The sequence below is a fragment of the Dendropsophus ebraccatus genome, chromosome 6 (assembly GCF_027789765.1).
Source record: "Dendropsophus ebraccatus isolate aDenEbr1 chromosome 6, aDenEbr1.pat, whole genome shotgun sequence".
In the NCBI taxonomy this organism is placed as follows: Eukaryota; Metazoa; Chordata; class Amphibia; order Anura; family Hylidae; genus Dendropsophus; species Dendropsophus ebraccatus.
In genome coordinates, this window is record NC_091459.1 from 687501 (window position 1) to 713256 (window position 25756).

Here is a 25756-nt window from a genome sequence, read left to right on the forward strand (position 1 = left end):
CCCTGTAATATATAGGACCTGGGGTGGTAGTATAGTCGGCGGGCAGCAGCGCTCAGTAGCGGCTCGGGCAGGAGGCTGACGTCCCCCTGTAATATATAGGACCTGGGGTGGTAGTATAGTCGGCGGGCAGCAGCGCTCAGTAGCGGCTCGGGCAGGAGGTGGACGTCCCCCTGTAATATATAGGAGCTGGGGTGGTAGTATAGTCGGCGGGCAGCAGCGCTCAGTAGCGGCTCGGGCAGGAGGTGGACGTCCCCCTGTAATATATAGGACCTGGGGTGGTAGTATAGTCGGGGGGCAGCAGCGCTCAGTAGCGGCTCGTGTATCGGCTCGGGCAGGAGGTGGACGTCCCCCTGTAATATATAGGACCTGGGGTGGTAGTATAGTCGGCGGGCAGCAGCGCTCAGTAGCGGCTCGGGCAGGAGGTGGACGTCCCCCTGTAATATATAGGACCTGGGGTGGTAGTATAGTCGGCGGGCAGCAGCGCTCAGTAGCGGCTCGGGCAGGAGGCTGACGTCCCCCTGTAATATATAGGACCTGGGGTGGTAGTATAGTCGGCGGGCAGCAGCGCTCAGTTGCGGCTCGGGCAGGAGGCTGACGTCCCCCTGTAATATATAGGAGCTGGGGTGGTAGTATAGTCGGCGGGCAGCAGCGCTCAGTAGCGGCTCGTGTATCGGCTCGGGCAGGAGGTGGACGTCCCGTTGTACTTGCAGCAGCCGCAGGATCTCCTCAGCAGACTTGGAAAGAAGGGGGGGCTGTGGGGGACTGCAGGAGCGGCTGCCTATTGAAGTGAGTGGCGGTCTGCTGCGGCTGCTTCAGGCGATGGGCTTAGACCTCTGCTATGGGGATTATTCACCTGTCGGCTGATCGTGGTCTTTTCCCAGGCGCTATTACTATTATCCGCTGGTATCGTCCAGGTCCGGCTGCTGACTCTTGTGTCTCCCTCGGGGGACGGACTTGCAGGTTGGACCTGATTTTGTTTTGCCTTTTTCTCAGACCTCAGCGGGGTCAGATTGATGCGCTCCAAAATGGAAAACCCTTCATTGTGTTAATATAATACCCAGCTCTCTATATAGTAAAGTGTCCAGTGGGCGGTCCTGATTGGAAGCACATGACTGTATAGATGGCTGCTGCTATTCTCCAGACCGCCGTCCACTGAACCCCTGAGCGTTACAGGAGCATCTGCTCATCACCCTATAACCTGCTGCAGCGTATATTGCCACGGATACACGGAGGGGCAGTATATATAACCAGGGATACATAGAGGAGCAGTATATATAACCAGGGACACATAGAGGGGCAGTATATATAACCAGGGATACATAGAGGGGCAGTATATATAACCAGGGATACATAGAGGGGCAGTATATATAACCACAGATACATATAGGGGCAGTATATATAACCAGGGATACATAGAGGGGCAGTATATATAACCACAGATACATAGAGGGGCAGTATATATAACCAGGGATACATAGAGGGGCAGTATATATAACCACAGATACATAGAGAGGCAGTATATATAACCACAGATACATAGAGGAGCAGTATGTATAACCACAGATACATAGAGGGGCAGTATATATAACCACAGATACATAGAGGGGCAGTATATATAACCAGGGATACACGGAGGGGCAGTATATATAACCAGGGATACATAGAGGGGCAGTATATATAACCAGGGATACATAGAGGGGCAGTATATATAACCACAGATACATAGAGAGGCAGTATATATAACCACAGATACATAGAGGGGCAGTATATATAACCAGGGATACATAGAGGAGCAGTATATATAACCAGGGATACATAGAGGGGCAGTATATATAACCACGGATACACGGAGGGGCAGTATATATAACCAGGGATACATAGAGGGGCAGTATATATAACCACAGATACATAGAGGAGCAGTATATATAACCACGGATACATAGAGGGGCAGTATATATAACCAGGGATACATTGAGGGGCAGTATATATAACCACGGATACATTGAGGGGCAGTATATATAACCACGGATACATTGAGGGGCAGTATATATAACCACGGATACACGGAGGGGCAGTATATATAACCAGGGATACATTGAGGGGCAGTATATATAACCAGGGATACATTGAGGGGCAGTATATATAACCACGGATACACGGAGGGGCAGTATATATAACCACAGATACATAGAGGGGCAGTATATATAACCACGGATACACGGAGGGGCAGTATATATAACCAGGGATACATAGAGGGGCAGTATATATAACCACAGATACATAGAGGGGCAGTATATATAACCAGGGATACATAGAGGGGCAGTATATATAACCACAGATACATAGAGGGGCAGTATGTATAACCACAGATACATAGAGGGGCAGTATATATAACCACAGATACATAGAGGGGCAGTATGTATAACCACAGATACATAGAGGGGCAGTATATATAACCAGGGATACATAGAGGGGCAGTATATATAACCACAGATACATAGAGGAGCAGTATATATAACCACGGATACATATAGGGGCAGTATATATAACCACGGATACACGGAGGAGCAGTATATATAACCAGGGATACATAGAGGAGCAGTATATATAACCAGGGATACATAGAGAGGCAGTATATATAACCACGGATACACGGAGGGGCAGTATATATAACCAGGGATACATTGAGGGGCAGTATATATAACCACGGATACACGGAGGGGCAGTATATATAACCAGGGATACATAGAGGGGCAGTATATATAACCAGGGATACATAGAGGGGCAGTATGTATAACCACAGATACATAGAGGGGCAGTATATATAACCAGGGATACATAGAGGAGCAGTATATATAACCATGGATACATAGAGGAGCAGTATATATAACCAGGGATACATAGAGGGGCAGTATATATAACCACAGATACATAGAGGGGCAGTATATATTACCACATATACATAGAGGAGCAGTATATATAACCACAGATACATAGAGGGGCAGTATATATAACCAGGGATACATAGAGGGGCAGTATATATAACCAGGGATACATAGAGGAGCAGTATATATAACCAGGGATACATAGAGGAGCAGTATATATAACCACGGATACATAGAGGAGCAGTATATATAACCACGGATACATAGAGGGGCAGTATATATAACCAGGGATACATAGAGGAGCAGTATATATAACCAGGGATACACGGAGGGGCAGTATATATAACCATGGATACATAGAGGAGCAGTATATATAACCACAGATACATAGAGGGGCAGTATGTATAACCACAGATACATAGAGGGGCAGTATATATAACCACGGATACATAGAGGGGCAGTATATATAACCACAGATACATAGAGGAGCAGTATATATAACCACGGATACACGGAGGGGCAGTATATATAACCACGGATACATAGAGGGGCAGTATATATAACCTGGGAAACATGGAGGGGCAGTATATATAACCACGGATACATAGAGGGGCAGTATATATAACCAGGGATACATAGAGGGGCAGTATATATAACCAGGGAAACATGGAGGGGCAGTATATATAACCAGGGATACATAGAGGGGCAGTATGTATAACCACATATACATAGAGGGGCAGTATATATAACCAGGGATACATAGAGGGGCAGTGTATATAACCACAGATACATAGAGGGGCAGTATATATAACCACATATACATAGAGGGGCAGTATATATAACCACAGATATATAGAGGGGCAGTATATATAACCAGGGATACACTGAGGGGCAGTATATATAACCAGGGATACATAGAGGGGCAGTATATATAACCAGGGATACATAGAGGGGCAGTATATATAACCAGGGATACATAGAGGGGCAGTATATATAACCACAGATACATAGAGGAGCAGTATATATAACCAGGGATACATAGAGGAGCAGTATATATAACCACAGATACATAGAGGGGCAGTATATATAACCACGGATACATAGAGGGGCAGTATATATAACCACGGATACATAGAGGGGCAGTATATATAACCACAGATACATAGAGGGGCAGTATATATAACCACGGATACATAGAGGGGCAGTATATATAACCACAGATACATAGAGGGGCAGTATATATAACCAGGGATACATAGAGGAGCAGTATATATAACCACAGATACATAGAGGGGCAGTATGTATAACCACAGATACATAGAGGGGCAGTATATATAACCAGGGATACATAGAGGAGCAGTATATATAACCATGGATACATAGAGGGGCAGTATATATAACCACGGATACACGGAGGGGCAGTATATATAACCAGGGATACATAGAGGGGCAATATATATAACCACAGATACATAGAGGAGCAGTATATATAACCAGGGATACATAGAGGAGCAGTATATATAACCACAGATACATAGAGGGGCAGTATATATAACCAGGGATACATAGAGGAGCAGTATATATAACCATGGATACATAGAGGGGCAGTATATATAACCACGGATACACGGAGGGGCAGTATATATAACCACATATACATAGAGGGGCAGTATATATAACCACAGATATATAGAGGGGCAGTATATATAACCAGGGATACACTGAGGGGCAGTATATATAACCAGGGATACATAGAGGGGCAGTATATATAACCAGGGATACATAGAGGGGCAGTATATATAACCACAGATACATAGAGGGGCAGTATATATAACCATGGATACATAGAGGGGCAGTATATATAACCACGGATACACGGAGGGGCAGTATATATAACCAGGGATACATGGAGGGGCAGTATATATAACCACAGATACATAGAGGGGCAGTATGTATAACCACAGATACATAGAGGGGCAGTATATATAACCACATATACATAGAGGGGCAGTATATATAACCAGGGATACATAGAGGAGCAGTATATATAACCATGGATACATAGAGGGGCAGTATATATAACCAGGGATACATAGAGGGGCAGTATATATAACCACAGATACATAGAGGGGCAGTATGTATAACCACAGATACATAGAGGGGCAGTATATATAACCACATATACATAGAGGGGCAGTATATATAACCAGGGATACATAGAGGAGCAGTATATATATAACCACAGATACATAGAGGGGCAGTATATATAACCAGGGATACATAGAGGAGCAGTATATATAACCATGGATACATAGAGGAGCAGTATATATAACCACAGATACATAGAGGGGCAGTATATATAACCAGGGATACATAGAGGAGCAGTATATATAACCAGGGATACATAGAGGGGCAGTATATATAACCACAGATACATATAGGGGCAGTATATATAACCTGGGATACATAGAGGGGCAGTGTATATAACCACAGATACATAGAGGGGCAGTATGTATAACCACGAATACATAGAGTACCATATAGAGGGGAAGCGTATGATACATGTGTAATGGCGGTATAATCTCTGACGTCTCCTGGTGACTTCTACAGCCTGATGGGACTCGGGAAGCCGCTGCTCATGTGACTTTTCATGGGGTTCTTGTTGTCTGAATCCAAAACCATTTCTCCCAACATTTATTTATGTGCGGCAGCAGCGTCGGTTTTGCGGCACTGTGGGAGCCATAGATAACTTCAGATACTATGCTACTATTACAGCAGGATGTCGCCATCCCATGCGTCACATTCTCTACCTGATGCTCAACATTCACCCATAGTGGGAGTTATGGTTTCCGGATCTGTTACCTTTACAGCTGTGATCAGTAAGGGCCCCATCACACGGCCCATGACCTTCCATAAGTGAGTGCCAATCATTATGTCCGTGCTCCTTTATACCTGTGGGGGCTCCCTGACGTCCGGCTAGCTTCAGCCGCTCCTGGCATTGTGTGTCACAGTCACAGGCTGCGCAGCCAATCACCGGACAGGAGGGGCTGAAGCTCGCAGGACGACAGGTATGTAGGAGTTCATATTCTATATATTTTACATGGTCCCCAGCCGTCGGCCATCCAACTCTTTCATACGTATTTATTACATGTAGCGATGCGGTCCTGACGCCCCAGGATTTCAGGTCTGGACCTAAAGAATGGATCAGCCGATGACCATGGTCTCTATTACGCAGAGCAATAATTGGCCGGATCAGCAGATTATCTCTCTGTGTAACAGGGCCCTAAGATTCGCCATTTCAGACAGATTGTCTGCTCTTTGTCCGTGAAATCGATCAGATTCTTCTTTCTTTTTTAGATCCGATTTCAGCCGAACGACCATAAGACAATTAAAGAAACTGCAGATGAGCTGAAGATCTTTGAAGGCATCAAACATCCCAACCTTGTGCGGTACTTTGGTGTGGAGCTTCACAGGGTAAGTCTAGTGTCTGCACGTGTCCTCGGGAGTAGGGCACGTCTGTAGTGTCATCGTCTGTAGCCGCCATCTTGTCACAGGTTTCTTGGCTCACTAGTGATCACACGTCTGATACTGCTCTCTGCTCGTCTGACATTCATGTGGTTTTTCCCTTTGTTCTAGGAAGAAATGTACATTTTCATGGAGTATTGTGATGAAGGAACTTTGGAGGAAGTCTCGCGGCTTGGTCTTCAGGAGCACGTTATACGCCTCTACACCAAGCAGATCACAATCGCTATAAATGTGCTTCATGAACACGGCATTGTTCACAGGGACATTAAAGGTAATGGACATTTATCATTGTTTGTTTGCAGCAGAAATACCGTACTCATCGCTTTATAAGACGCACCTGACGATTAGAAGCAGCCCTGGTATAGCCAGCTGGGAAAAGCCTCAATTATAAATCTCCCTGGTGGCCTAAGGCAGTGAAGGGGTCAAAGTTTATGGAAATGACATGCAGAGTGTTTAAATGGCCCTGGCAGTACATTATACCCACACATACCCAGCTCTGCTGCATCATGCACACTCACCTCTGCTACACACTCACCTCTGACACACATTGCCCCTACTTACTTACTGATATGTCATTAGTCACATGACTGTGACATCACTGCCGGTCCTTAAGCTCCATTCTGGGTTCCCAGGGCTTTTACCAGCAGGATTCTGGGGTAATGGTGATGTCAGATCCAGATTCCTCTCCTGCCCCACGCTGATCTCACTGATCGTGTCTGGCAGGAGGACTGAGGAGATCACCCAGCAGTCAGGTAAAGCTCTGGATCAGCACTGTGCCCGACCATCAGGGAGCAGTCAGGTACAGCTCTGGATCAGCACTGTGCCCGACCATCAGGGGAGCAGTCAGGTACAGCTCTGGATCAGCACTGTGCCCGACCATCAGGGGAGCAGTCAGGTACAGCTCTGGATCAGCACTGTGCCCGACCATCAGGGGAGCAGTCAGGTACAGCTCTGGATCAGCACTGTGCCCGACCATCAGGGGAGCAGTCAGGTACAGCTCTGGATCAGCACTGTGCCCGACCATCAGGGGAGCAGTCAGGTACAGCTCTGGATCAGCACTGTGCCCAACCATCAGGGGAGCAGTCAGGTACAGCTCTGGATCAGCACTGTGCCCGACCATCAGGGGAGCAGTCAGGTACAGCTCTAGATCAGCACTGTGCCCGACCATCAGGGGAGCAGTCAGGTACAGCTCTGGATCAGCACTGTGCCCGACCATCAGGCGAGCAGTCAGGTACAGCTCTAGATCAGCACTGTGCCCGACCATCAGGGGAGCAGTCAGGTACAGCTCTAGATCAGCACTGTGCCCGACCATCAGGGGAGCAGTCAGGTACAGCTCTGGATCAGCACTGTGCCCGACCATCAGGGGAGCAGTCAGGTACAGCTCTGGATCAGCTCTGTGCCCGACCATCAGGGGAGCAGTCAGGTACAGCTCTGGATCAGCTCTGTGCCCGACCATCAGGGGAGCAGTCAGGTACAGCTCTGGATCAGCTCTGTGCCCGACCATCAGGGGAGCAGTCAGGTACAGCTCTGGATCAGCACTGTGCCCGACCATCAGGGGAGCAGTCAGGTACAGCTCTGGATCAGCACTGTGCCCGACCATCAGGGGAGCAGTCAGGTACAGCTCTAGATCAGCACTGTGTCCGACCATCAGGGGAGCAGTCAGGTACAGCTCTAGATCAGCACTGTGCCCGACCATCAGGGGAGCAGTCAGGTACAGCTCTGGATCAGCACTGTGCCTGACCATCAGGGGAGCAGTCAGGTACAGCTCTAGATCAGCACTGTGCCCGACCATCAGGGGAGCAGTCAGGTACAGCTCTGGATCAGCACTGTGCCTGACCATCAGGGGAGCAGTCAGGTACAGCTCTGGATCAGCACTGTGCCCGACCATCAGGGGAGCAGTCAGGTACAGCTCTAGATCAGCTCTGTGCCCGACCATCAGGGGAGCAGTCAGGTACAGCTCTGGATCAGCACTGTGCCCGACCATCAGGGGAGCAGTCAGGTACAGCTCTGGATCAGCACTGTGCCCGACCATCAGGGGAGCAGTCAGGTACAGCTCTGGATCAGCACTGTGCCCGACCATCAGGGGAGCAGTCCAGTGATCTGACACTGACTATTCCTCCACAATATAAGATGCAGATACTAAGATAAACTTTTTTTTTTTTTAAGTTCGCTATATTCTCTGGCTAAGAACTTCTACCATATTTTTTTATTTTCTGCTTCTGCATACAACCCAGCCTCATGCGAGAGGCCTCCAGCTCCGGCTAGTGTCACCATCGTCCTTAGAGAGGAGATGTTCACATTTGTGTTAGGAAAGGGCTCCCACTAGGATAGACATCATTTTGGAGTCTCTGAGGCCGTGGTATTCAGCGCACATTGGATACTGTGACATTGTGTCTGATCTGTTATAAATGGAAACTACAATACATCTTCTATCACCCAACTTAAGCCCCGTAAGATGGAAATAATCTTAGTGCCAGAGCTGAATGGCGGCTGCCGGATCAGGTGTAACCTCGTATATCCCTGACAGACGCCATTGTCATGTCCTTTTACTCTTCCTGACATTTTCTGCAGACGCTGGGGCGTCTATGACTTGTTTTCTAGGACTAGGACCCATCTATGTACCTCACAGGAATTGCAAGGGACATTTATTAACTGGTATAACTTCAATATTCTGGTGCAGTGGGAAGGGGGCGGGACTGGGTTGGAGCTGCATGCAGAGGCCACACCCCTCTGCATTTAACATGTTACCAGTACAAAAGTGTGAAGGACAGCTCTGCCAGCTGTGGGCAGGGGCTCCAGTGCACAGGATTCACCCTCTACATAAAGCCGGCGAACATCAGTGCTGCAGGGGGCGCTAACAATGCTGGACTTGTCCCCCTTATTGTTTAACCAATAGAGCAAATACCAAGCAGAAAGACGCAGCACTGTGCTTGGAATATAGCAAATATGTCTGCCTGGTCATCTGCTGCATCTAAGTTAGATAAAAGCAATCGCGGCCTCGCCACCTGAGCTGTAAATCCCTGATGTATTATCACACTAGATGCCACATGACGCCAGGGAACTTGTATAACAATAGGGATGTCGACATCTCAGGACTTCTGTCATTGTGCTCGGACAGGTGCAAATATCTTCTTGACGTCTTCTGGCCTGATAAAACTGGGAGACTTTGGATGCTCGGTGAAGCTGAAGAATAATGCCCAGACCATGCCAGGGGAGGTGAACAGCACGCTGGGGACTGCAGGTAACATCTCTAATACTAACCACACTTATAGGCTATGGATGCCTTCTGAAAAGCAGTCGTGTATTCTTGCTCTGTACTTTCTCCTTGTGTCTGTGTTATCTGTCCTGTATGAGCTCTGCCTGTAACGGTTGCTTTGTATCTGCTCTCCTCTCTATCTCCAGCCTATGTCCTACATAAGCTCTTCCTATCGGATTGCTTTGTATCTGCTCTCCTCTCTGTCTCCAGTCTGTCCTGTATGAGCTCTTCCTATACAGTTGCTTTGTATCTGATCTCTCTATCTCCACCCTCTGTCCTGTAGGAGCTCCGCCTATACAGTTGCTTTTTATCTGCTCTCCTCTCTGTCTCCAGTCTGTCCTGTATGAGCTCTTCCTATCGGATTGCTTTTTATCTGCTCTTCTCTGTCTCCAGCATCTGTCCTGTATGAGCTCCGCCTATACAGTTGCTTTGTATCTGCTCTCCTCTCCATCTCCAGCCTCTGTCCTGTATGAGCTCCGCCTATACAGTTGCTTTTTATCTGATCTCCTCTCTTATCTCCAGCCTCTGTCCTGTATGAGCTCCGCCTATACAGTTGCTTTGTATCTGATCTCCTCTCTTATCTCCACCCTCTGTCCTGTAGGAGCTCCGCCTATACAGTTGCTTTTTATCTGCTCTCCTCTCTGTCTCCAGTCTGTCCTGTATGAGCTCCGCCTATACAGTTGCTTTGTATTTGATCTCCTCTCTTATCTCCAGCCTCTGTCCTGTATGAGCTCCGCCTATACAGTTGCTTTGTATCTGCTCTTCTCTGTCTCCAGCATCTGTCCTGTATGAGCTCCGCCTATACAGTTGCTTTGTATCTGCTCTTCTCTGTCTCCAGCCTCTGTCCTGTATGAGCTCCGCCTATACAGTTGCTTTGTATCTGCTCTTCTCTGTCTCCAGCCTCTGTACTGTAGGAGCTCCGCCTATACGGTTGCTTTGTATCTGCTCTCCTCTCCATCTCCAGCCTCCGTCAGCTCTCCTCAGACTTATCCGTCAGGTCCATTGTATAACACATAAAAGGTTGGAGGAATCATTGGGCGGTTTCTTCAGCATTGCCGTAGTAACAGATTATTCGCCCAAGAAAATAATTTATTGGCTCATTTATTTCTAACAGCGTACATGGCGCCCGAGGTCATCACAAGAGCTAAGGGAGAAGGACACGGCCGCGCGGCCGACATCTGGAGTCTGGGATGTGTTCTTACTGAAATGGTGACTGGAAAGGTAAGAGGAGTCCGGCCTGCACCATCCAATCTACAGTCACCAGACCCGATATTAGGAGCAGCATTGTGCTCAGTGATGGGGTCCCCAAAGCCACCCCACCATCAATCATTTCCCAATGAAGTGTTTCTTTGAGATTATCAACCAACAGTCACTGACTCCTCCTGTATTATTGCTGCTGCAGTCACTGACTCCTCCTGTATTATTGCTGCTGCAGTCACTGACTCCTCCTGTATTATTGCTGCTGCTGCAGTCACTGACTCCTCCTGTATTATTGCTGCTGCTGCAGTCACTGACTCCTCCTGTATTATTGCTGCTGCTGCAGTCACTGACTCCTCCTGTATTATTGCTGCTGCTGCAGTCACTGACTCCTCCTGTATTATTGCTGCTGCTGCAGTCACTGACTCCTCCTGTATTATTGCTGCTGCAGTCACTGACTCCTCCTGAATTATTGCTGCTGCTGCAGTCACTGGCTCCTCCTGTATTATTGCTGCTGCAGTCACTGACTCCTCCTGTATTATTGCTGCTGCAGTCACTGACTCCTGTGTTGTTGCTGCTGCTGCTGCAGTCACTTACTCCTCCTGTATTATTGCTGCTGCTGCAGTCACTGACTCCTCCTGTATTATTGCTGCTGCAGTCACTGACTCCTCCTGTATTATTGCTGCTGCAGTCACTGACTCCTCCTCTATTATTATTATTGCTGCTGCAGTCACTGACTCCTCCTCTATTATTATTATTGCTGCTGCAGTCACTGACTCCTATATTATTGCTGCTGCAGTCACTGACTCCTCATATATTATTGCTGCAGTCACTGACTCCTGTATTATTATTTGTGCTGCTGCAGTCACTGACTCCTCCTATATTATTGCTGCTGCAATCACTGACTCCTCCTATATTATTGCTGCAGTCACTGACTCCTATATTATTGCTGCTGCAGTCACTGACTCCTCCTGTATTATTGCTGCTGCAGTCACTGACTCCTCCTATATTATTGCTGCTGCAGTCACTGACTCCTCATATATTATTGCTGCAGTCACTGACTCCTGTATTATTATTATTATTATTGCTGCTGCTGCAGTCACTGACTCCTCCTATATTATTGCTGCTGCAGTCACTGACTCCTCATATATTATTGCTGCAGTCACTGACTCCTGTATTATTATTATTATTGCTGCTGCAGTCACTGACTCCTCCTATATTATTATTGCTGCAGTCACTGACTCCTCCTATATTATTGCTGCTGCAGTCACTGACTCCTCCTATATTATTGCTGCAGTCACTGATTCCTCCTGTATTATTGCTGCTGCAGTCACTGACTCCTCCTGTATTATTGCTGCTGCAGTCACTGACTCCTCCTGTATTGTTGCTGATAACCTTTCTTTTCGGTTTCTCTATGGGACAGAGGCCTTGGCATGAATATGAACACAATTTCCAGATTATGTACAAAGTCGGGATGGGACACAAGCCGCCTATTCCCGACCGTTTGAGTCCAGAAGGTAAAGATTTCCTTTCTCACTGTATGGAGAGCGATCCCAAAATGCGATGGACGGCTAGCCAGCTCCTGGACCATCCCTTTGTCAAGGTATGTGGCCGTTTGTAACAAAGAAGCCCTCAGAGGCCTAGCTAGCAATTCCCGCTCCTGCACTCGGGGCAGAGATTCAGTGTCGCCCCCCGATGGTCTGGACAATCCGGTCACATGAAGGAGGTTATAGGAACCTTTTATTGTGTGACCGAGCCTTCCTGTCAATAGCAATAACTGGCTGCTATAAAATGGCCTCCGATGAGCCTGTGCGAGGGAGCGCTGGCCGCGTGCGAGGGAGCGCTGGCCGCGTGCGAGGGAGCGCTGGCCGTGGGCCGCGTGCGAGGGAGCGCTGGCCGCGGGCCGCGTGCGAGGGAGCGCTGGCCGTGGGCCGCGTGCGAAGGAAATATGCGGATGATAACCATGTTTCTTGTGCCTGTCATTGGGGGACACAACACCAGTGGGTATAGGCTACTGCCACTAGGAGGCGACACTAGACAGAAGAAGAAGTGACTCCGCCTGGCAGGCTATACCCCTCCTACAGGCACCAGGCTAACTCCGTTTTAGTCTAGTGTCCGTAGGAGGTAGACACAGGTGCCATGCACCTCCATTTTTTATTTTAGTTTTATTTCTTTTTCTTTTCTTTTAGGTTATCAGGGGGACCGTCGGCGTGGGCTGCCACATCAGACGCAGTTCCCCCTGAGGGTGCATGGAAAGTTTCTTTTCCCTGCGCCGGTCACCCATCCCCCAACGCCCGCTCCCTGCGGCAGGATACCGGTCCCCCACAAAGGTGCGAGGTGACCGAAGGGGTGACCCTGTGCGCACCTGAAGACGCCGGACAGGTGAGTATTCCTGTCCTTAGCCTTCCTTGGAGTCTGGGGGGGGGGGGGGCATCCTACCAGCAGGGCACCCAAATACTCCCCTTCCCTGCCTCTCTCCCCCCTGTCTCTCTCTTTTCTCCTCTCTGCCTCTCTCCCTCCCTGCCTTCCCTCTCAGAGGCCCTGGGCAAGATGGTCTGTGGGGGCCTCTTTCTTCAGGGAGAGGGTGTGGAGGGAGTCTCTGGAGCTCCTGCCCGCAGGCAGCAGCTCCATAGGGGACGACCGGGTGGTTTACCGGGCTCTTCTCCCTTCCTTTCTGCCGGCGGCCGCGTTTTTCAGCTCTCCGCGCCGCCGTCTCGCTGCCGCCGGCCTGCCCATATATTTAGCCCCCGGCTTCTGCCGGAGCTAGGCCGCATCGGCTCACACGAGTGACTTCACGGGGGCGGAGCGCCCGCCCGTTTTCGGCCCTTCCCGCCGCTTGCTTGCCTCTTATTGGCTACTCCTGTAGCCCCCACCTGCTCCTTCCTGTGCCCCTTCCCTTCCTATTCTCGTCTCTGCAGCGCAGCAGCTTGTGGCCACCTGCTCTTCTCTCTGCCTGCCACAGCTCCCCGTGCACAGCAGCAGCTCAGAATCCAGTGCAGCAGTTCCAGCGTGCCCCAGCTCCAGCATCCAGTGCAGCTCCTGCATACAGTGCAGCTCCAGCATACAGTGCAGCTCCAGCGTGCTCCAGCATCCAGTGCAGCTCCAGCATCCAGTGCGACAGCAGCTCCAGGGTCGGGTAGGCTCACCCAGTGGGTGATATTCCCCTCCTCCACTCCCCAGGCTACCAGCCTAGCTACCATGTGTGGTCCCCGGGACGAGCCCCCTAGGCAGCTCGCTCCTGCGGCTGTGGCGACACACTTTGCGTGTGCTCGCTGCAATAAAAAGTTCCCCTGCGGTCAGCCTGGCCCCCTCTGTCTGCTATGCCTTAACCCTAATGCCACCTCCCAGGAGACCTCCCCTGCAGGTTCAGATGTAGCCTCCCCTGAGTGGGCTAGATCCCTGTCCCAGGCGATCGGGGACCTCTCTAAGCTGTCGCAGGTCATGATCCATGCCATTGAGCGGTTGCCTTCCCAAGCGCCTCCAGCGGCGGGACCCTCCAGGGTATCTCCTGACTTGCCTTCCAGAGGACGGTCTCATAAGAGATCTAGACTCTCTGTCTCACGGTCACCTTCTAGGTGTTCCTCAGACCCTTCTCCGGACAGATCCACTGCAGGCGGTTCCGCTTCCCATCGACCCCTCTCCGCCACCTCGGGGGACCCCTCTGACTCTGCCTCAGAGTCCGACAGGGAGGATCAGCTGGCCTCTGCAGTGCAGGCCTTGATCCGTGCAGTGCGGGACACCTTACATATTGAAGAAGAGTCCCCTTCTACTTCCAGAAGTGAAGTCTCTTTCAGTCGCCATAAGCGACAGCCTTTGGTTTTTCCCAACCATAAGGATTTTGAAGATCTTCTAGCCAAGGAGTGGAATCACCCTGACCGGCGGATTCCATCCTCTAAGCGTGCCGAGGCCTTGTTTCCCTTCTCCCCTGACTTGGTCACTACATGGACAGAGCCCCATCTGTGGACCCTCCGGTTTCTCGACTTTCCAAGTCAACTACTCTGCCTCTGGCAGATGGTGCTTCACTCACTGACCCAGTCGACAAGAAAATTGACGCTTTTTCGAAGTCTGTCTTTATTGCGTCTGGTTCGGCCCTCCGTCCTACCTTTGCTGCATCCTGGGTCAGCAAGGCTTGTTCCTCTTGGGCCAGGCAGTTAGTCCATGACCTCTCCCTGGACACCCCGCGTGAGGATCTCCTGTCTCTGGCCTCGCAGATTCTGCATGCGTCCAAATACTTGTGCGACGCTTCTCAGGAAGCCGCTCGTTTGTCTGCGCGAGCCCTGGCTAACTCTGTAGCCATCCGACGATCTGTCTGGTTAAAATGCTGGTCAGCTGATGCCGCCTCCAAGAAGGCTCTTACTTCTCTTCCCTTTGCAGGGAACAGACTTTTCGGGGAGCGGCTTGATAAAATAATCTCGGACGCTACAGGGGGGAAGAGTTCCTTGCTCCCTCAAAACCAGTCCCGGCGCCCTCAGCCTCACAGGCGTTCCAGCCGTTTCCGCTCCTTTGAGCCTCAGGCGCGTCGTCGCCCGGCTAAGGATGCGCCTCCAGCTCCTTCTAGGAAGCCCTCTTTCAAACCCCGCCCCTCCTGGCAGCCCCGTTCTCGCCCTTCTAAAGGTCCTGCCCCCAAGTCTTCTTCCTGATGGTCCTTTCCCTGTCGGGTCTCTCCCTCAAGTAGGGGGTCGTCTGCTCTCCTTCAAGGAGATTTGGCTCGCCCATGTGCCCGATGTGTGGGTACGGGAGGTGGTGTCTTCAGGATACAAAATCGAGTTCGCGTCCATGCCGCCTCCTCGCTTTTTTCCATCAAATCTCCCACGCTCTTCGGCGCGGCTTTCCGAGCTTTTTCGGGCGGTTCAGAATCTCCTAGCTCAAGGAGTTGTGGTCCCAGTTCCTCTCTCCGAGCACTTCCAGGGATTCTATTCCAATCTGTTCACAGTCCCCAAAAAGGACGGCTCGGTCCGTCCTATCCTGGATTTGAAACGGCTGAACAGGTTCGTTTGCCTTCGGCGGTTCCGCATGGAATCCTTGCGGTCGGTGTTCGCGTCTCTAGAGCAGGACGAATTTCTTGCATCTATAGACATCCGCGACGCCTATCTGCATGTTCCCATCGCAGCCAGTCATCAACGTTTCCTACGTTTCGCCGTCGGTTCTGGACATTTCCAGTTCGTTGCCCTGCCCTTCGGGCTCGCCACGGCGCCTCGGGTCTTTACCAAGATCCTTGCACCTTTGATGGCTCTGCTTTGGTCAAAGGGGGTGGCTGTCCTGCCATACTTGGACGACCTCTTGGTAAAGGGCCGCTCCAAACAGGACACTTTGTCCAGCCTCCAGATCACACTCGATCTCTTGACCAATTTCGGTTGGGTGATCAATTACCAAAAATCTTCCCTACTTCCCTCCCGCTCTATGGAGTTTCTCGGGATGCTATTCAACACCGAGACGGCCCGCGTCCTCCTGCCTCCCAACAAAGTTGCCTCCCTGCGCTCGGCAGTCTCTCTGCTCCGCTCGGGCGCCCCCTGTTCGATTCGCCTTTGCATGCAAGTCCTGGGCAAGATGGTCTCCTCTTTCGAGGCGATCCCCTTCGCTCAGTTTCATTCGCGCCCTCTGCAGCGGGCGATTCTGTCTCAGTGGGACAGGTCCCCTCTGTCTCTCCACAAGAAGATCCTCCTGTCCCCTGCTGTTCACAGGGAGCTTCTTTGGTGGTTGACGTCTCCGGTGGTCCTCCTCGGCCGCTTGTTCCTCCCCCTCAATTGGCTGGTCGTCTCTACGGATGCCAGCCTGTCCGGGTGGGGGGCTGTCTTTGGGAGCCACACAGCTCAAGGCTCTTGGTCGCCGATGGAGGCTCGGCTTCACATCAATATCCTGGAGCTCCGGGCCATCTTTCTCGCCCTGTCTCAGTGGACCGATCTCCTGAGGGGTTACCCGGTCCGTGTTCAGACCGACAACGTCACCGCCGTTGCTTATCTGAACCGTCAAGGCGGCACCAGGAGCCGCTCTGTCATGACCGAGGCCGCTCGCATTCTCCATTGGGCGGAGCGTTTTGTTCCAGCTCTCTCGGCAGTCCACATTCCCGGGGTGGACAATTGGGCGGCGGACTACCTCAGCCGCAAAAGACTGGATCAGGGCGAATGGGCTCTACATCCCGAGGTGTTTCTTCAAATCTGCCGGCGGTGGGGATTCCCAGACGTGGATCTCTTCGCCTCCAGGCTGAACCACAAACTCCCCATCTATGTGACTCGAGCCCGGGATCCTTGGGCATTCGCGGTCGACGCCTTGGTGACCCCATGGGAGCAGTTCTCCCTGGTTTACGCCTTTCCTCCTCTGCCCATTCTCCCACGAGTCCTGAAGCGCATCAAGGCACTCGGCGTTCCCGCCATTCTTGTCGCTCCAGACTGGCCGCGCCGGTCCTGGTACGCCGACGTAGTGCACCTCCTGGCCGACGCCCCCTGGCGCTTTCCCCTGCGGGCCGACCTCCTTTCACAAGGGCCAATATTCCACCCCAATTTACCTCAGCTGAGTTTAACGGCGTGGCTGTTGAAGCTGCGGTATTGAGGTTTCGTGGGTTCTCGTAACCAGTCATCCAAACCATGCTTAAGGCCCATAAGCCTCAGTCAGCTCGGATCTACCATCGCGTGTGGAAGGCCTTCTTTTTTTGGTGCGAACAGAATAATTTTCACCCCTTGGTGTGTTCCACGCCCAAGATTCTTTCCTTTTTACAATCCGGGCTGGATAAAGGCCTCAGTCATTCCACCTTGCGTTCACAGATTTCCGCCCTATCTGTTCTTTTTCAGCGGGCTCTGGCTTTCCGCCCTCAGGTGAAGACCTTTCTTCAGGGGGTGGTCCATTTGGCCCCTCCTTTTCGACAGCCTTTAGAGCCCTGGGATCTTAATTTAGTCCTCAAGGTTCTACAAGGTCCTCCCTTTGAGCCTCTTCGTGAGGTGTCTCTTTGTTTCCTTTCTTGGTGGCGATTACCTCCATCCGTAGGGTGTCTGAACTGGCAGCGCTCTCTTGTCGCTCCCCTTATCTGGTCCTTCACAAGGACAAGGTGGTGCTTCGTCCTCTTCCTTCCTTCCTGCCGAAGGTCGTGTCTGCATTCCACCTTAATGAGGACATCATTCTCCCCTCTTTTTGCCCTGCGCCCTCCCATCCTAGGGAACGGTCCCTGCATTGTTTGGACCTTGTCCGGGCCATACGGATCTACTTGTCCGTCACTGCTTCCTTCCGCCGCTCGGATTCCTTGTTCGTGGTCCTGTCGGGTCCGCGCAAGGGGCTGGCGGCTTCCAAGACCACCATTGGGCGTTGGATCAGGGCAGCCATCGCAGAGGCCTACCGCGTTCGTGGCAGGGCTCCTCCCTTTCGGGTCACCGCTCATTCTACTCGGGCTGTGGGGGCCTCTCGGGCGGTTCGCCATCAGGCTTCAGTGTCCCAGGTCTGCAAGGCCGCTACCTGGTCTTCAGTTCACACTTTTTCAAAGTTTTATCAGGTCCATATCCTGGCTTCCTCTGACGCCAGTCTGGGCCGCAAGGTTCTGCAGGCCGCTGTGCGTTAGGCAGGCCGCATGGGGATTGTAATCTTCTTTCCCCACCCTCTGGGACTGCTTTTGTACGTCCCAATGGTGCTGTGTCCCCCAATGACAGGCACAAGAAAAAAGGATTTTTTTTTGTACTCACCGTAAAATCCCTTTCTTGTGGCTTCATTGGGGGACACAGCTCCCACCCTGTTTGAGGTTGTGCTCCCGGGGCTTGTTCTGTTCTTGGGGTTTTCGTTCCCGGGACCAGCGTGTGTTTTTGCCTGTTTTTGTTACTACTTTCTACTGCTTGTGACTAAACTGAGTTAGCCTGGTGCCTGTAGGAGGGGTATAGCCTGCCAGGCGGAGTCACTTCTTCTTCTGTCTAGTGTCGCCTCCTAGTGGCAGTAGCCTATACCCACTGGTGCTGTGTCCCCCAATGAAGCCACAAGAAAGGGATTTTACGGTGAGTACAAAAAAATCCTCTTATTTAAATGGCCACATAACCACACAGTGATCGCTTGTGCGGCCCAGCACATTGACTACACTGAGATTGGCCGTTGTTTGCAGTGACTTTAGTTGTGTCATGTACACGGCCCTCACACTCTGCCTCCTGCTTATTATTAGTGCTGGTAGAGGATAATACGCAGAAGGCAGCGTGAAGGGGCTGAAGTTGCATCTCATACAATACCATGGATATCGTATGCCAGAGCTCAGAACCCACTGGCTGCCCTTATAGAGTGATCTACAGACAGATTTATACATATTTACAGCCCAGCATACCATTATATATATATATATATATATATATATATATATATATATATACAGCCCAGCATACCATTATATATATATATATATATATATATATATATATATACATACAGCCCAGCATACCATTATATATATATATATATATATATATACACCCCAGCATACCATTATATATACAGCCCAGCATACCATTATATATATACATACAGCCCAGCATACCATTATATATATATATATATATATATATATATATATATATATATATATATATACACCCCAGCATACCATTATTTATACAGCCCAGCATACCATTACTTATATATACACAGCCCAGCATACCATTATATATATATACAGCCCAGCATACCATTATATATATACAGCCCAGCATACCATTATATATATACAGCCCAGCATACCATTATATATATATATATATATGTGTGTATGTGTGTATATATATATATATATATATATATATATATATAGCCCAGCATACCATATATATATATACACAGCCCAGCATACCATTATATATATACAGCCCAGCATACCATTACATATATACAGCCCAGCATACCATTATATATACAACCCAGCATACCATTATATATACAACCCAGCATACCATTATATATATATATATATATATATATATATATATATATATATATATATATATATAGCCCAGCATACCAATATATATATATATATATATATATATATATATATATAATAATAATAATAATAATCGAGAAGAGGCGGCACTCCAATATTCAGTGAAAAAAAGATGATTTATTCACCCATCAATGTGCAACGTTTCGATCTCCCAATCTCCCAATGAAAAAGATCTCATTGGGAGATCGAAACGTTTCACATTGATGGGTGAATAAATCATCTTCTTTTTTTCACTGAATATTGGAGTGCCGCCTCTTCTCGATTATTGTACTACTAAGGTGGTCTTGGAGTCCGTCCACTGAGGTTGAAGCACCCACTTGAGCCATAGAGCCACACAGTGCCGTCCGGCCCCATTTTACTATTTATATATACAGCCCAGCATACAATTTTATATATATATATATATATATATATATATATATATATATAGTGAACAAGGGTAAACAGGGGAAATCAGCTCACCTCTTTGTATGTTGGTTGGAGTCTCCAGCGTATGTGAGAGGGTGCACGGTTCCTGGCGGTGGCTGTCCGTCAAATAGGTAAATGGTTGCAAATAGTGATAAGGATCCGGCACTCCGAGAAGTTTAAAATTCAAAAACTTTTATTGGAACATATCTAAAAAACAGCTGAGCAGCTCATGCTGTGTGGCCTGAAAGACTGACGCGTTTCACGCATGCGCGCTTAGTCATAGTCTAATGGTCAGTGTGTGGCTAGAGATTTAAAAACAAGTAATGGCCAATAGAATGTCTCCCCATGCACATGTGTGCAGGTGGGGTCGATAAGTGCAATCAGTGGTGTACTCCTGCTTGGGCATTGTTCAGTTAGTACAATGGTCAGTTCACATTACAAAAAATGTATATATGAGTTTACTGAACGTGATGCTATAATTTGTATGTCGGCAATGATCATGTGATACAGATGATGAGAAGTGGAGTGTGATGACACATCATCCACGTTGGAGCGTGTTCGGCGGCCAAGTCGTATTTTTAAAAATGAAAAGATGCCAAACTTTATCGCATGAGAAACGACCGAGCCGCACAGTCTGAACTGCGCTCTAAAGTTAAATGCCATGAGGGCAGATTAATGTATAAATTTTGAAATTAGTGCTTGTGTTTAGTTAACATGTCTGAATAGCAATTTTTTGACATGCCCCCATGATGGCTCTGAACGTGTGTTGAAAAGTACAGCCCTTGATAGTGGGTGAAAGAGATGTATGAAAATGTATGTATTTATTTATTTGTCTTGATGACTATGCCATGTTCACATATAAGCAAGGGCTGTAAACAAAATGTGTGGCCTGGTGGCGGAATCTGAAATGTATATATTGGATGTGCACATGTCCACAGATACCTAATTATGTAAGGATAAGAGGATGTGTGCACAATAGATGTAAGATACTACTTGGAAGTATGAAATTATGTGTGCAAAAAAATATAATGAATAATAAATAAATAAATCATGAGTGATAAGTAGTAAATATCAGTGTGTCCAACCCAGGTTACATGTTAATGCATAGTCTGATGATGGAATCCAAAGTGTATATGCAAAATAATGAATGTATACCTGTCCACAAACACATGTATATGTGAAAATGTGGAGGTGTATACACAATGATCAAACAATGCTACTCAATAGTAAAGAACTGTAAATATCATAGAAAATAAATAAATAATAAATGGTGTTTTGTAATATGACCATAATCAAGAGATAATATACTGATTAATTTACATAGTGATACAAAAGATCATTCCTGTAATTGAGGCCAAGGGGGCTTCTTGTGTCCAATTTAAATATGTATTCAGCTTCCTTGTTGCGGAGTAGTTCTTGTCTGTTACCGCCTCTCTGAGGTATAGTAATATGTTTAATCCCATAGAAGGTAAAGCTTGAGGTGTTTCCATTATGTACATCTATGAAGTGCTTTGCCGCACCCGAGCAGTGTGAGTTGGAACCCTTTTTGATGTCGGTTAAATGTTCGCTAATCCTCTTTTTCAATTTTCTTATCGTGCAACCGACGTATTTTAATCCACACGCTCCACACTCTATGATATAGATGACATGATCCTTCTCACAGTTGATGAAGTCACTTGTGTAGTATGTTTTTGTGTTGGTGCTGTTATTTCATACTTCCAAGTAGTATCTTACATCTATTGTGCACACATCCTCTTATCCTTACATAATTAGGTATCTGTGGACATGTGCACATCCAATATATACATTTCAGATTCCGCCACCAGGCCATATACTTTGTTTACAGCCCTTGCTTATATGTGAACATGGCATAGTCATCAAGACAAATAAATAAATACATACATTTTCATACATCTCTTTCACCCACTATCAAGGGCTGTACTTTTCAACACACGTTCAGAGCCATCATGGGGGCATGTCAAAAAATTGCTATTCAGACATGTTAACTAAACACAAGCACTAATTTCATAATTTATACATTAATCTGCCCTCATGGCATTTAACTTTAGAGCGCAGTTCAGACTGTGCGGCTCGGTCGTTTCTCATGCGATAAAGTTTGGCATCTTTTCATTTTTAAAAATACGACTTGGCCGCCGAACACGCTCCAACGTGGATGATGTGTCATCACACTCCACTTCTCATCATCTGTATCACATGATCATTGCCGACATACAAATTATAGCATCACGTTCAGTAAACTCATATATACATTTTTTGTAATGTGAACTGACCATTGTACTAACTGAACAATGCCCAAGCAGGAGTACACCACTGATTGCACTTATCGACCCCACCTGCACACATGTGCATGGGGAGACATTCTATTGGCCATTACTTGTTTTTAAATCTTTAGCCACACACTGACCATTAGACTATGATTAAGCGCGCATGCGCGAAACGCGTCAGTCTTTCAGGCCACACAGCATGAGCTGCTCAGCTGTTTTTTAGATATGTTCCAATAAAAGTTTTTGAATTTTAAACTTCTCGGAGTGCCGGATCCTTATCACTATTTGCAACCGTATATATATATATATATATATATATATATATATATACACAGCCCAGCATGCCATTATATATATATACAGCCCAGCATACCATTATTTATATATATATATATATATATATATATATATACAGACCAGCATACCATTACATATACACAGCCCACTATACAATTATATATATATATATATATATATATATATATATATATACAGCCCAGCATGCCATTATATATATATATACAGCCCAGCATGCCATTATATATATAGAGCCCAGCATACCATTATATATATAGAGCCCAGCATACCATTATATATACAGCCCAGCATACCATTATATATATACAGCCCAGCATACCATTATATATATACAGCCCAGTATACCATTATATATACAGCCCAGCATACCATTATATATATACAGCCCAGTATACCATTATATATATATATCTATATATACAGCCCAGCATACCATTATATATATATATATATATATATATATATATATATATATATATATATATATATATATACAGCCCAGCATACCATTATATATATACAGCCCAGCATACCATTGGGCGTCAGTCAGTGCTCCGCTAATTGTTGCTGAGCGGTGATTGGTTGCTATGTATCTGGTGATGACTCTGGTCCGTCCTGTCAGGGAGGAGTGTCGGTGTTATCCAACTTTAGTAGCAGCTGTGATTGGAGTTAGTACGGGGTCGGTATTTTTATTCGGGGGGGGGGGGGGTATTGTTATTGCCACCGTTCGGGTGTCTTTAGTCTGGCCTCTAACCTCGGTCATCTTTGCCTCCTTTGTCGGGCAGGTTTGCACAGATGAAGAATGAAGCTGTCGGGACATTGTGGCCTAATGTATTTCAGCGAGTCATCTCCTAATCACTACTGTATGTAATATTTACATAGACTAAGCTGAGACGCCAGTGACAGGTCGCACCATGATGGCAGGCTGCAGCGGCTGTCACTTCTCCTGCTGCTCTTGTACATGGTTTTTGGCGCCGTTTCTTGTCCAGTATGTGTTTATTATTTTTATAAAAGCTGCATGTTCTGGTGAAGTGCCATTACTACTGTACATGGACCATTGTGTTTTATTATGTTCTCCGGCTTATTTCTCATATAAATGACACCTGTAATAAACATTATACTGTTTGCAATGTTTCGAGCTCTGACGCAGGTTGTACGATACTGGACCGTGTAAATGTTCCCTGTTTGTCAAGTCTACCGCGGACCTGTCATGTTACTGCTCAGATTTGTTATCACAGAAAAAAGGTTAAAGTTGGAAGAACATTTTCTTAATAAATGGTTTATTTTAGGATCTAATAGTATTTCATTCCTACGTATCGGGGAGGATGTAACTAAAGGCCCTTTTACACAGGCAGATTATTGGGCGAATAAGAGCGGCTTGTTGGTATTTTGTGCGGCCTGTAAAATCAGCCAATTCATTATCAGCCGCACATTTCTCTGTCCGCACGCGAGATAAAAGTAGCTGCACGATCACTCATACCTGAGTGCCGGAGGACGAGCACGGATCTCACTGACAGGTACGACTGATCGTGCAGCTACCTGAGTGCCGGAGGACGAGCACGGATCTCACTGACAGGTACGACTGATCGTGCAGCTACCTTAGTGCTGGAGGACGAGCACGGATCTCACTGACAGGTACGACTGATCGTACAGCTACCTGAGTGCCGGAGGACGAGCATAGATCTCAGTGACTGGTCATGCAGCACGATCAGTCGTACCTGTCAGTGAGGTTGGTGCTTGTCCTCCGGTACTCAGGACTGACAGGTACGACTGATCGTGCAGCTACCCGAGTGCCAGAGGAGGAGCACGGATCTCACTGACGGGCACTCGGGTAGCTGCACGGTCAGTCGCACCTGAGGATGAAGACGGATCTCACTGACCAGCACTCTGTTAGCTGGACAATCAGTCGAACGTGAGGACGAGCACTGACCTGAGGACCGTCACTCGGGTCATGTTACCTGCACCATTTTCTGCAACCTGGGTAAATACTAGCACGCCTATCAGTTATTGTACGTGTTTGTTAACCCCTTCCCTCCAGACACTTTTTTTATTAGCAAAGTGAAATTGTAAAAAAAAATAATTGCACTTTTTTTTTAACCTCGTGTTTTAAAGTGACTCTGTACCCACAATCTGCCCCCCCCCCCCCAACCGCTTGTACCTTCGGGTAGCTGCTTTTAATCCAAGTTCTGTCCTGGGGTCCGTTTGGCAGGTGATGCAGTTATTGTCCTTAATAACTACTTTTAAACTTACAGCCCTGTGTCATACTGGCGTGACCTAGAGTGTGTGTGCCCAAGTCCTGCACCGCCCCTCCATCCCTCCTCCCCGCCCGCATCATTAGGAACACCCCAGGCAGCTGATTGAGTGGAGGAAGATTATAAAGATGATAATAATCTGTAAGCTCTATGAGAAGGGGGTTGGAGCATGAGGCATGTGGGGGGTCAAATTAGGGAATTTGATAAACTGCATTAAAAGATGGGTTTAAGGGCAGGTGTGCAGCTTTGGGTGCTGGAGGCGAATCTGACAGTCTTTAGTAATGTATTCCATAAAACTTGTACAGCTTGGGTAACATTCTGAAGATGGGAGTCAGGGCTGGATTTATCTCTAGGCACCCGTGGTCCGGTGCCTAGGGCAGTAGTGGGGGGAAGGAAACAATTTTTTTTTTCTTATTCAAACTTGCCAGTAAATCTTGTTTCTTTCCGGGGGGAGGGGGGGTGTATGGTGGTATTGGTAAGGTCTGGTATGGCGGTGTTTCTACATGTAAAGAAATGCATGTGGCTTAAACCCGGCTCCCATCTCTCCCCAGTTGTCATGTGTAAAGATGATCGAACAGCGGCAAATCTTAGGTTCTATAGCACTCGAACCTTCTGCATTTTATTCCCGATGCCTTCCCGGTCTGTGGGAAGGAGGAGACATTACCTAGGCTGAATCC

General features: G+C 47.9%; 1 protein-coding gene across 3 annotated transcripts in view; it reads left to right on the forward strand.

Moving 5' to 3' along the window:
- MAP3K4 (mitogen-activated protein kinase kinase kinase 4) overlaps positions 1–24118 on the forward strand; it is a 146973-nt gene extending 122855 nt beyond the window's left edge. For all 3 annotated transcript variants that reach the window (XM_069974371.1, XM_069974372.1, XM_069974373.1), the window contains 6 exons: positions 6243–6359; positions 6522–6681; positions 9529–9651; positions 10781–10887; positions 12287–12466; positions 23613–24118. In XM_069974371.1, coding sequence (XP_069830472.1) covers positions 6243–6359; positions 6522–6681; positions 9529–9651; positions 10781–10887; positions 12287–12466; positions 23613–23633 — 708 coding nt within the window. In that variant the 3' untranslated portion in view covers positions 23634–24118. The remainder of the gene's footprint in view (positions 1–6242; positions 6360–6521; positions 6682–9528; positions 9652–10780; positions 10888–12286; positions 12467–23612) is intronic.
- Positions 24119–25756: the final 1638 nt, after the last annotated feature.